The 13398-nt window shown below is 48.5% G+C and overlaps 1 protein-coding gene across 4 annotated transcripts in view; it reads left to right on the forward strand.

The window, feature by feature from the left end:
• The window catches only part of EPS15L1 (epidermal growth factor receptor pathway substrate 15 like 1), a 99414-nt gene that overhangs the window by 61519 nt on the left and 24497 nt on the right, over positions 1-13398 (forward strand). For all 4 annotated transcript variants that reach the window (XR_011234398.1, XM_069477231.1, XM_069477232.1 and 1 more), the window contains exons 17-21: positions 3419-3542; positions 4587-4637; positions 5674-5810; positions 9756-9816; positions 10768-10850. Coding sequence is in view for 3 of the 4 variants with exons in the window: in XM_069477231.1 (XP_069333332.1) it covers positions 3419-3542; positions 4587-4637; positions 5674-5810; positions 9756-9816; positions 10768-10850 (456 nt within the window). In the remaining variant the exon portion in view is untranslated. The remainder of the gene's footprint in view (positions 1-3418; positions 3543-4586; positions 4638-5673; positions 5811-9755; positions 9817-10767; positions 10851-13398) is intronic.

Genomic DNA, 13398 nt, shown 5'->3' on the forward strand with positions numbered 1-13398 from the left:
AGGGCTTTTTCTTCTCAGACAGTTGATTTGCCAGCACACCCCTGCCCAGCACCATTTACATTGGGCCAACCACCCAAATTCGCAGGGAAGGAAGGAAAGGACCATCCCAGAAACTTCTTCAGTGCCCTTTCAGAGTTGCCATGTCTATTCCTTTTCTTTTTTTTTTTTGAGACAGAGTCTCACTCTGTTGCCTGGGCTAGAGTGCCGTGGCGTCAGCCTAGCTCACAGCAACCTCAAACTCCTGGGCTCAAGCAATCATCCTGCCTCAGCCTCCCTAGTAGCTGGGACTACAGGCATGCGCCACCATGCCCGGCTAATTTTCTCTATATATATTTTTAGCGTCCATATAATTTCTTTCTATGTTTAATAGAGACGGGGTCTCGCTCTTGCTCAGGCTGGTCTTGAACTCCTGAGCTCAAACGATCCACCTACCTCGGCCTCCCAGAGTGATAGGATTACAGGCGTGAGCCACCGCGCCCGGCTGGCCATGTCTGTTTCTTAAGAAGGGCAGCACATAAGACTGGTTGCTAAACTTGATCAAGATGTTCACCTCTGTGAGGAGACATTTTGTTCATCCCAGGACTTGTCTGTGTACTTGCGTCCCCTAAGTTGGCAAATGGGTCAGTTCTTCTTGGTGTAGTGAAGTTGGTAGAATCTCTGTTTTTTTTTTTTTTTGTTTTGTTTGTTTGTTTGTTTCCCGAGAGACATGGTCTTGCTGTGTCTCCCAGGCTGCATTGCAGCCTTGAATTCCTGGGCTCAAGTTATCCTCCTGCCTCAGCCTCCTTAGTAGCTGGGACTATAGGTGCATACAGCATGCCCAACTAACTTTTAAATTTTTTCGTAGAGAGGGGGTCTTGCTATGTTGCCCAGGCTGACCTCAGGTGATCCTCCTGCCTCAACTACCACGCCCTGCCTGATGACATCTTTGTAATGGGGGGGAAGTCCGGTTTTCTACTCTGAAACTGTGAGTTAGAATCAAAGCCACCATTAGGTAACCTAACCACCCGAATGCCACTGTGTCTTCTTAGGCTTCTTCTTTGAAGGTGAAGGAGCAATGGTGGACTCAGGCAGATAATTCCTCCTAAGGAGATTAATAGGCCCCAACTCAATACAGGAGGCTTGCAGCCAGAGTTCCCAGAACCTCGTTCTCTTTTCTGCCATTGTACACTCATTTGGCAGCCTTCTAATCGACGATTAAAAACACTGAAAGAAAGAAAGGAAAAACCCAACTTGTAAATAAATGTCAATTAAAAAACTAAACAGAAGCTTCTGTTCTGAGGCCAAGCTATCATTCTTAACTCACCACTTCATTCAGGTGGTGGTCCCCCTCTGTCCTCCTCCTGGAACAAATCCATCCCTTGCCCCACAGTGCAGCGCGAGAAGTGCATTTTCCACTCTGGCCCCCTGGCTTCCTTAGATCAGGACTTCTCCATCCATGTCTGTGTCCGAGAACCCTGTCGGACGCTCGCTGGGCGCGTGCGTCTTGCCGTCGTCAGCACCGTGACGTCCGTGCAGAATCCCAGCACTGTTTCCAGATGCGGTGCTCTCGGACATCTGTTCTTTACTTGCCTAAGAACCGGCTCGGTTTCCCCACCCTGGGAAGCCCTGTGGTCAGAGGCTCCGGCTAATCTTCCCCAGGTAAGAAAACTGTTGCGTATTCGGCAGAGGGCAGGGATGTTGGTGCGTTCTCCCAGAGCCAGGGCCGGGGAAGAGGCCCCCACGCCGGCTCACGCTCGTTCATAGCCCGGACCGTGGCTTCTCTTAACCTAATACCTCCGAGAACTGTCCTGTGCCCCTGAGTCAGCTGCCCCAGGGTGGTGGCAGCCCTCTTGGACCTTTGATGTCATTGCCCCAAACCATTGTCTATGTTTTCACAAAAGTCTCAGTGTTGTGATCATTTGGTTTCGGTTGGTTGGAACACTGGATTGGTCTGCCAGTCCTGCGCAAAGGTGACAACATATTTGCCAGATTCAGCGAGGGTGCTATGCTTTTTTAATATAACCGTGAAACATCGTGTTTTCACTGAGGGCGTGTCTTTAGTAACTAAAATACACTGCTTAGTTCTAAACCAAGTGCTTGTTCCCGTGTATTTTACAAACCCACCCCTCACAGGCTGTTTTCCATTACAACAATGTGCTCTTCAAAAGTCGATACTTTTTTTCTCCTGGCTTCAAGATGCCTGTTTGTTTCTAGAAACAAGCACCTTTTTTAAATGCAAAGTGTTGTACATGCTTTAGTAATTCTAACTGCAGAAGTACTCATTTCCTCACAGAGCGTAAACAACTAAGGTGTTTCTTGGTGTGGAAACTACACTTTGGAATGAGCCCTGTGCTGCGGTTGTTGAGTGGCTGTTTATGTTTTCTTTGTAATATGTCTAAAAGCATCACTTTTTCTCTGATTCAATGAATTAAAAAAAAATTTTTTTAACTGCGGCAAAATAGACATAAAAATGATCATCGTGACCGTCTTTGAGGGTGCAGTTCAGTCGTGTTAAGTACATCCACGTTGTCGTGCATCACACTGTCTTCGTTCCACACCCCGGCCCCTGGCTCCCACCGTTCTTTCCGTGTCTATAAATCTGACCACTCGAGGGACCTCCTGTGAGTGGGATCACACAGTATGTGTCTTTTTGTGACTGGTTTATTTCATGCAGCATAATGTCTTCAGGGTTCATCCACGTTGTAGCATGTATCAGACTTTCCTTCCTTTTAAAGGCTGAATAATATTCTGTTGTATGAATGGACCACATTTTGTATATCCATTCATCCATTGATAGACATTTGGGTTGCTTCTACTCAATGATTTCTTAATTAACTATTAATTAATTCATTCATTTTGAGACAAAGTCTCATTTTGTCACTCTGGCTAGAGTACAGTGGCCTGATCATAGCTCACTGCAACCTTAGACTCCTGGGCTCAAGTGATCCTCCCACCTCAGCCTCCCACGGTGCTGGGACTGCAGGCATCTGCCATCACACCTGGCTAATTTTTTTAAATTATTTGTAGAGACAGGGGTCTTGCTATGTTGCCTAGGATGGTCTCAAACTCCTGGCCTCAAGCAGTCCTCCCACCTCAGCCTCCCAAAGTGCTGGGATTACAGACATGAGGCACCGTGCCTGGCCTGAACTTTTATTTTATATAGAATAGTTACAGAAAAATTGCAAAGATAGGGCAGAGTTCCCATATACCCCATACCCAGTTTTCCCTGTTCATATCTTACGTGGTACATTTGTCATAACTAATAAACCAGCGTCAAACATTATTATTCAGTGAAGTCCATACTTCATCATTTTTTTTAAATCATTCTTTTTATGGTCTTACTACTTAAAGTGAAAATGCAAGTTAGGTATGGAATTCTATACTTTGCTTTAAATCCGAAATAATAAAATCCCTCTCCTGTTTCTTCACAAAATTATAGGATGATCCTTTCAAAAATAAAGCCTTGTTATTTAGCAACAACACGCAAGAATTGCATCCGGATCCTTTCCAGGCAGAGGACCCCTTCAAATCCGACCCATTTAAAGGAGCTGACCCTTTCAAAGGTATCTCACTTGGTGCCCACTTTCTTGATGAAAGACTGTTTATTTTATGTCATTTGGAGTTGTTCAGTGGCTTGACAAGTGAGGAAATAGCATGATCTGAAATGGAGGAGGAAAGGAATTCTTGAAGCCTAATTAGCCTCTTGAGTTTCTTATCTTACCCTGTTAACTACAGAGCTGAGCGTCAGGATGCGGTGGGAAGAGCTACACGCTCACAGCAAGATTCCTGTGTTTGAGGGCTTCTTGGTCAGCCCTTAAACTCCAAACTGCTTCAGTTTCCTAATCCCTTGGCAGGTTGATAAACTCTGCCTTGCTCACCTTGCAGGGTTGATACCGTAGATCAATGATTATGAAAGTACCTATGAAACCATGGATTGCTACGTAAGCCTAAGGTCTTCCTACTCTCAGGAGTTTACCCAGAGTCACTCACGTACGAGTCAAGAATAACTAAGAAGAATTCTAGAAACAAGATTTCCTAACTTCTCTCCATTTTTCAGAGCAAAATAGTATTTCCAAGAAGGTTATCTGTACATTTCTGAGAAGAATCTGGAGGCGGGGGAGGGCAGTGGGAGCTCCCTTCAAGTGTCAGGTTTGGGGCTGAGGTATCTTAGGTCTGAGAGATGAATCAGGCAGCTCTGGAAGTTCAAGTGCATTGCCAGTGAAGTGTGGGACAGCTCCGGGGACCTATGTTCTCTTACCGTGGGAGGTGGCAGGCGGTGAGATAAAGGAAACTGGGCGTGGAAAGAGAAGTGAGTTCTGGCTCGTTCCATATCTCTGGCCCACGCCAAGCAGCCAGTGATACCTTCCATGCCATCGTGAACCTTCTAGCCAAGAATGGCCGCCGCCTCCAGGCTGCCCACTTGGATATGCTGAAGTTACCGGGGGCAGGGGCTGGTGGAGAAGGAAGTAACATTTGCTCCCTAAATTGGGGGTGGGGAGTAGAAGTCAGTGAAAGGCCTGGCAGGTGGGCAGCCATGTCCAGGTGACCTGCCAGGTGCTGTTCCTCCGTCCCAGAGCTAATAAGCCTTTCCCTCCTCTCCAATCTAGGCGACCCTTTCCAGAATGACCCCTTTGCAGAACAGCAGACAGCTTCAGCAGGTAAAGGCTTTTGTTAAATGTTCCCTGGACTAGTCCTCAGAATACTTCCAGCCCTAGTTCCAGGTGAGGAAAATGGAGAAACGCCTCCCAGCCTCCCCCTTCCAGATTTTCTAAGACATGGCGGCAGGGAGATTAGTTCTGGAAGGAACCTGGTAATGACACTCAGAACTCGAGCAGCAGCTCCCGGTAGCCAGGTGGTTGTTGGGTTGTGCCCACAGCAACTTGGTGACGAAGTCGCCCGTGTCCAGGTATCCTATGCGATATCCACCCTCAGTGGGACCTCTGTACACACGCTGGGGCCGGCAGCAGTGTAGACGCGGAGGGACGGTTGTCTGCGTTGCACGCAAGCCTGGTGTCTCCGTTCCTCTGGCCATGGCTTCCCCGGTCTCGGTCCAGTCACCCCACTCCGGGGCGCTGGGCGGGGGGATCACATTGCCTGCTAGTTTCTTTCTTTCTTTTTTGTTTTTTGAGGTGAAATTCACATAACAAAAAATTCACCATTTTAAAGTGTCCAGTTTAAGTGGCATTTAGCACATCCACAGGTTGTGCAGACACCACCTCCTCTGGTTCCAGGACATTCTCATCCCCCCAAAAGGAGACCCTGTCCCCTGTAGCAGTCACTCTCCACTCCCCAGCCCCTGACAGCCACCAATCTGCCTTCTGTCTCTACCCATGGATTGACCCATGTTGCTTCTTATTTTAAAATCGGCTTTATTAAGAGGCATAAATAACACGACAAAATCTGCCCGTTTTGAGCGTACGATGAGATGAGTTTCGACAGATGTGTGTGGTCAGAGAACAGTTCCCTCATCCCTGTACATTCCCTTGTGCTCCTCTGGCGTCACCTCCTCGCCCCACCCCAGGCCCCCCGGCCACAACTGACCTGCTTGCTGTTACTGGGGTTTCTGCCTTTTCTAGAATTTCGTGGAAATGGCACCATTCAGTTATGTGTTCTTTTATGCCTGAGTTCCGTCGCTAAGCATAACGCTGCTTACTCACGGGGCATTTTTCCTTAACTTCCCTAAACACCTTCCAGATCCGTTCGGAGGGGATCCTTTCAAAGAAAGCGACCCATTCCGCGGCTCCACCACCGACGACTTCTTTAAGAAACAGACGAAGAACGACCCTTTTACCTCAGACCCGTTCACGAAAAACCCTTCCCTACCCGCAAAGGTGAGTGGGGCGGACGTCACTGGGGAGAGCGAGTGCCTAGAGACAGGGAGGGAAGGCGGCGCCTCCTGACAGCTGGCCCCTTTTGGAGCGTGGAGCGTGGAGCAGTCCCAGCGTGCTGGCATCCCCGGCCCAGTCTCGCTCCCGGACAGTGAGGCGGCCGTTGGCTTTGTGGCTGCAGAGGCAGGGACTTGTTTGTAATGTTTCCTTTTTAGCCTTTTTAAAAAATGTCTGTAAGACCTGTGGTGAGAATCTGCCTTTTATTCCTGGTATTGGTGATCTGTTTCTCAATTTTGTTGATCCTTTCCACGCACCACGTTGTGGCTTTGTGAATCTTCCCTACTGTTTGTGTTCTGTTTCCCTGATTGCTTCCCTCCTGTTGTTACTTCCTTTCTCCTCCTGGCTTTGGGTTCACTTTGCTCTTCTAACTTCTTACGATCCAGCCTTCAAGCCATTGATGTTAGACTTTGTTTTCTAATATAAACTCGATCCCAAATGTATAGTGGTTCAACTTAAGATGTTTTGACCACGGTGGATTAAGAGAAGTCACTCCATCATAAGTCAGGGAGCATCTGGACTCACGCTGGTTCAACTTACGATTTTCCAACTTCACGATGGGTTTATCAGGGCATCAAACGCATTTTCAACTTACAGTATTTTCGATTTACAGGGTGTTTATGGGGATGTAGCCCCACTGTAAGTGGAGGAACATCTGTGTACATTTAAAGCAGCCTGTTACCCTGCTGTTCTGCTTTAGCTGTATTCCATACATTTTGAAACTGTATTTTCATTGTCATTGTCATTCAGTTTTAAGATATTTTCTAATTTCCCCTGTGATTTCTGTTTGCCCATGATTATCTAAAGGGTGGTGTGTTTTATTTGCAGATATTTGGCTTTTTCCCCTAGGTATCTTATAATATTGATTTCTAATTAAATCTGTTACTAAAGAACATATTCTGTATGTTTTCAATACTTTTAAATTTATCGAGCCTGTTGTCTATGGTGTGTATTGGTGAACGTACCATATACACTGGAGAAGAATACGTATCTGCAGTTGGGCATAATGTTCTCTAAATGCCAATTAGGTCGAGTGGGCTGATAGTGTTCAGATTATCTGTTTTTTTTTAGCTCTACCAATGGCTGAGAGAGGGGTGTTAAACCCTTACCTATGATTGAGGAATTATCTATGTCCCCCTTTAATTCAGTCAAGTTTTGCTTTGTGTATTTTGAAGATTTGTGAGGTGCATACATATTTATGATTATTGTGTCTTCCTAATCCAACAAGCTTTATCATTAGAAAAGGTTCCTTTTGATCTCTGATGATATTCTTTGTCTTGAAATCTATTTTATTGCTTCATCCTTTTCTGCTTACTGTATGGTATATCTTTTTTCAGCCATTTACTTTCAAGCTACCTGGGTCTTTATATTTGATAGATATCTTTTGTAATTAGCATACTGTCAGGGCTTGCTTTTTTTTTTTTTTTTTTAATCTAGTCTGGAAGTCTCTGCCTTTTAAATGGAGTATCTGGTCTATTAACATTTAATGTAATTATCGATATAGTTGGATTTAAGTCTACTATATTTGATTTGCTTTTTTTTCCCAACAGCCTGTTAGAAGCAAATATTTGCTTGCTTTTTATCCCATGTTTTGTTTCTTGCCCTGTTTTGGATTATTTGAATATTTTCTAGAATTCCATTTTATTATCTTCTTATTTTAATTATACCTCTTTTAGTTATTTTTTAGAGGTTGCTTTAGGGATTACCATGTACAGTTTTAACGTTTCGTAGTCTACTTGGAGTTAATATTATTACTTTATGTAAAATGTAGAAAACTTGCAACCATATAGGTCCATTTATCCACCTCCCCGATCAGTGTGCTTATGTTATAGCTATTGTGTGAATGTCAGACACCTGAATACATTATAAACTCCATAAGACAGTGTTATAATTTTTGCTTTAATCCACTGTATTTTAAAGAAATGAGGAGGAAAAGTCTTTTAATTTTACCCAAATATTTACCGTTTCTAATGTTCTTCATTCCTTTCTGAAGATTGATTTTCCCTCCATTGTCATCTTCCTTCAGCCTAAAGCATTTTCTTTAGCACTTCATGTAGTGCAGGTCTATTGTGTTGTCATTCTTGAAGCATATTTGTGCTCGATACAGTATTTTCTTTTATTCTTTCAGCACTTTAGGTTGTTGTTCCACTGCTTTTCAGCCTCTATTGTCCTTGGTAAGATTTGTCTTTTCAATAGTTGTCTTGTATGTAATGTATTTTTTCCTCTGCTTTCAAGATTTTTTTTTTTTTTTTTTTGAGACAGAGTCTTGCTCTGTCACCCTGGATAGAGTGCAGTGGTGTCAGCCTAGCTCACTGCAACCTCGAACTCCTGGGCCCAAGTGATCCTCCTGCCTCGGCCTCCAGAGTAGCTGGGACTACAGTTGTGCACCATGACACCTGGCTAATTTTTCTGTTTTTAGTAGAGACGAGTTTTGTTCTTGCTGGGGCTGGTTTTGAACTCCTGAGCTCAAGCCATCCTCCTGCCTCAGCCTCCCAGAGTGCTAGGATTACAGGCGTGAGCCGCCACGCCTGGCCAAGATTCTTTCTTTATCTATGGTTTTTATTAGTTTGTGACATATGTACATGTGATTTTTTTCTGTATTTAGGCTTTGCCAAGCTTCTTGTGTCTATCAATTATTTTTTTCACCAAAGTTGATAAGTTTTCAGCCATTAATTCTTCAAATATTTTTTTCTCCCCTATTTTGTCTCTCTTCTGGGATTCCAGTTACATGTTTGTTAGACCTTTTGTTATTGTCCCTCAGGTCCCTGAGGCTCTATTTCTTTTTCTTTTCACTCTTTTTCTTCCTTTTTCTTTTGATCAGGTAATTTCTACTGATCTATCTTCAACTTCACTTACTCTTTCCTCTGTTATTGTTTGTTTAACCTACTGAAGTTTTCATTCTAGATATTATACTTTTTCAGTTGTCGAATTTCTGTTTGTTTCTTCTGAATAATTTCTATTTCTCTGCTAAGATCTCCTATTTTTTCATTCATTTTAAGTGTATTTTCCTTTTCCTCATTGAGCACAGTTATAATCACTGCTTTAAAGTTGTCCTTGTCCGAGAATTACAGCATCTGTGTCTGTCGTGGAATCAGCCCCCTTGATTGTCTTTTCCCTTGATAACTGGCCACATTTTTCTGGTTCTTTGTGTGTTGATTAGTTTAAAAATGTATCTTGTACATTGCGAGTGCTGTTGTGGAGACTGTGTTCTGTTACATTCCTCCAAAGAGTGTGGCTGGTTTTGTTTCAGCAGGCAAACAACTTGGTGGGCCTCACACTCTGACTCTCCCTCGCCTGCCTCCTGCAGATGCTCAAATCCAGGTGTAACTCTTACAGCCTCAGCTGCAGGCCTCTTTGAGTCTTACCATGCACACACGGGGCAGGGGTCAGCCTGAGACCTGGGCAGAGAGTATCACCGGATTTGGGGGCTCCTATTCTCTGCCACTCCTTTCTGATCCACCCCTCCCTTTCTCACGGCAGTGGTTGTCCCTGAGCCCCAGTTTTCTGTTGTAATGTCAGCCACCTGCACCGCACCTCGCCACACTGCAGCTATCTGGCACCCTCAGGCTCTCGCTGTCAAAATGGAAAACTCAACCTCATACTGTGTTCTTCTGCCAAATTTCAATTCTCCCCCAAAGTCTTCCTGCTTTGGTTCACTTCCCAAGCCTTCAGGTAGTGGCTTTTTAATTTTTTTTTGTATTTTGTCCAGAGTTTACAGGTGTATTATTTGCAGGAGGGATTTTACTCCACCTGGGTTTAATTTAAATCAGTTCACTCTGCCCATGGCCTGGCACTGCATATGGCGGGTGTGGACGTCAGGAAAGTTTGGTTGAATAAGTGGGTGATGGAATAAACGAACTGCAGTTTACTCTCCTCTCTCCTTCCCCCCAGCTCGACCCCTTTGAATCCAGCGATCCCTTCTCCTCCTCCAGCGTCTCCTCAAAAGGATCAGGTGAGACCTGCGGCTTATTTTCCTTCCTGACGGTTCCTCGGGCAGTAGCAGAGCAGGCTCAGTTAATGTTTTCACCTCCACATCCAGCGTGGCCTTGGTGTTGTCATAGTCAGGGACCCAGATCCTTGCCTGAGACCCTTAGGCCAAAACCAATACCCACACCGGCTGCTCAGCTTCCTGGGCGAGCGGTGGCATCTGTCCGGAAAGGACGTTTTGCAGTAGGAATCCAGCGATGGCACCAGAGTTACTAGTTACCGTTTACTCATTCCTCCGTACCAGCCTTGGGTTTGTATCTTTGGGTTTTCTCCCGAAGAGAATCCAAAGTCTGACCCAGGCTCCTGGCCTGGGCGGTGGAGTCTGTGTGTGAAGAAGCCTCACCTCACTGCTGCGCTCTCGAGCCTGCACACAGCGTTCGCACGCTCCTCCTTTCTCTTGGGAACGAGCCCCACCTGGCCCTGCGGCCTCACCTGGTGGTTAGCAGAGTTTGGTATCATATGTGGGTGTGTCGGCTGCTCCAGGCAAATCACTCCCAGGCCAACGGGCAAAGTTCAGCAAAAATCTCTACCACGCAGATGACATCCCTACAAAAATTGTGTGGGCAGCGGGTGGCCCCTGAATTGCCCCTCCCCTCCGTCTCATCCTCCCACCCTGGCCCAGTGGGACAGCAGGCCGTGCTCCTGCGGCACCTTTTTGCCCCTGTGATGGCTGTGAATGACACTGGCCCTCCCAGAGCCGGCTGTCATGGTAAGAAAGTGTCCTACCGAGATGCAGGAACCCTGAGCAGCAAGGGGGGGGGGGGGCTGTGTTGAGGACCACACAGGTGCACGTCTCTGGCCAATGTAGGCAGCCTCCCTGACGCCTGAGTCAGGAGCCGTTTAGAAAATCCCTTGACCCCAGAAGGCATGTTCCGTTCAAGACCTGTAACTGTGACTTTGTTGGTGCCAATTGCAGATCCCTTTGGAACCTTAGACCCCTTTGGAAGTGGGTCCTTCAATAGTGCTGAGGGCTTTGCCGACTTCAGCCAGATGTCCAAGGTAAAGCCCCTCCCACAGAGCCCCGTGCCTCTGCCAGTCTCTTTGTGCCTCTTGTCGTGGTGTGGGCTGCCAGACAGAATTGTTACTGTCACGTATGTATTTCCCCAGCACCTTTCAAACGTGAGGTTGTAAGGGCAGGGTCCAAAAGCACCCCCGGCTGTGATCGGACGCGTCTCCCTCTGGGTGAAACGGCCGTAGTCCTGAAACCCTTGCAGTGGCCGTCCATGCCCCGGTTCCCCCCGCTCCTGCTGGCATCTGGCGACCATCAGATCGCAGGCGACGAAGTTGTCACCGTGGCCACATAGGAGCTCACGAAGATGTTGAGAACAGAGCTCCCAGGAGGGTTGCGGCCTGTAGGTGTGAGGCGTCTGAGGCAGTGGGCCGAGCCAGTGTCTGGAGCCCCCTGTGGGGCAGAGCTCAGGAGGGGAGTCCAAACACGAGGGCCAGGCCCAGGAATAGATGTTCATAAGTCCACAGGGCAGAAGCAAATTGTTCTAGAAAGACACAGTCAGGGCCGCTACAAGGCCAGACAGTGTGTGTGTCCAGCCTGGCACACGATGGCGTGAACTGACGTGGCTGTAGCCCACACGTGTACTGGGGCTCTTCCTCGAGGGGCTTGGTGGGGCGCTGTGGTTAGGGCCAGATCTGTAACGTGGCAAGACGTCTGTCTGTAGAGTGTCCAAGATGGACCGATCAAGAAATAACAGCAGAAGCCCATTACTACTGAGGTAAGTTCCAGAAGAAACTGCTAAAAAGTCAAAAATGGTCACCTTGGTGAGAGTAAAGCCAGGGTGAGGGTCCCCTGTGCCTCATTTCGACGTCGTGTGTCCCTCGGTTTCAGCAGTGAGCGCGTTTCTCTGATGGGAATTGAGGGAAGCAGGTGAGCTGTGCCGCGTCCTGTGCCCAATCCTGGCACCTGTGTCTGCTTTGTTCCTTCTCGGGAGCCCCAGACAGGGAGCCCCTGGGCCACAGCCTGGGCCCTGCTTTCCCCACGCATTCCGCCGATTTTCACCGAGTGCCTGCTGAGGCCCAGGTGCCGTCGGCACTGGGGGAGAGGCGGTGGCCACGAGCAAAGCACAGTCCCCCGTCCCAGTGGGCAGGGGCCCAGGACAGCCGGGCCCATCCTCTGTGGGTGCTGTCGTCGGCCTGAAGGCAGGGACGGCAGGGAGCCCTGTGAGTACGTGGAACGCGAGCACCCCAGGTGCGGAGTCCCCCCAGCCACTGCCAGCCCCCACACCCAGGCACCCCGAGGTGCCAGCTTCGTGGGGCTTCCTGCCTCGGTTGTGCCATGTTGGCTCGCCGACGGAGCAAGCAATTCCCTGGGTGCCTTGTGGTTGGCAGCAGTAGCAAGGTGTGATTGGTTGTGGTGCACAGCTTCTGAGAAACAGCCGAGGTTCTGTTCAGGTTTTCAGAGAAGCACGTTAGCTGGAGTACCCGGTGGAGCAGCGGCTCCAGCTTCTGGCCAAGGCAGAATGTCTGTCTGCACTCACTGGCGGGGCGGAGGGGCCCAGAGGTGCTGGTGTGGGGGCCTCTCCTTTCAGCACACGGAGGAGGCCCCGCGTCCCTCGTTGACACGCTGTGGCCCTGTTTGGGATGGCCAGAGGGCAGCAGGGCGGCGAGAGTTCCCCTGACGTTGGCTCACACCCTCCCGAGCAGGCGGGAAACCGTCTCCTGAAATCAGAAACTTCTGCCACATGGTGGCAGCAATCCCAAGGGCAGGGCTCTGGCTCGTCTTCTCTGACTGTCCCATGCAGGAGGCAGATCCTCCTTCCTCCATCCTCCTCACTGTCAGCACCAGGCCGTGTCACCCGGAGTGGCCGGAGCTAGGACAGGGATGAGAGAGAAGCTCCAGGGGGCTGCTGTGCACGAGTGAGGACCCCTGTGTCAAGCGGTGGCAGAGCAGAGGCTGCGTGGGTGTTGCCGGGGCCGGGGCAGGGTGGCCAGCCTGCAGCAGCGACCCTCGGCCCTGGACGGCAGGAGCAGCCCTCCCAGCCCCAGCAGGCCCAGACCACCGTCTTCTCGCTCCGCCCCCCTCGGGGCACCGTGTCCCGCAGACCCTGAGTTTCCCAGAGCTACTGCGTCTTCCCTGAGTGGGACACCTCAGAGCCTGGCCCTTCCCTGTTTTGCTGCCTGTCCTAACCCGAGTTGCATTTTCTCCTCTTCGAATGACCTCCCTCTCCCCGTCCTCGTGCCCCGAGATCAGGCTGTTCACACACGTGCGGTTGTGATTTGAGAGCCAGTCCCACTTCCTGTGCGGGGCGCCGGGCCAGAACAGAGTTGGACGGGGCCGTGGAAAATTGGTCTCCGGTACTATATTGTTTTGTTTCCACCGACCCACACGCTCCTGCTGTCGTGACACTTCGACAGCTGGATACCGAGCGCAGTGTGACCTGGAAGCTTTGTTTTTCCCTCCCGGTTACCTTTCTGTTTTTCAAGAACAACATCGTGTATATAAATAAAATGCTGAAGGAAATGAAAGTAAAGTGACGAGAAGGTGTTTTTTTGCCTTTTTTTTTTTTTTTACATTGCCAACTTTTCCCCTCTGCTG

Source organism: Eulemur rufifrons, chromosome 2 (assembly GCF_041146395.1).
Source record: "Eulemur rufifrons isolate Redbay chromosome 2, OSU_ERuf_1, whole genome shotgun sequence".
Taxonomy (NCBI): domain Eukaryota; kingdom Metazoa; phylum Chordata; class Mammalia; order Primates; family Lemuridae; genus Eulemur; species Eulemur rufifrons.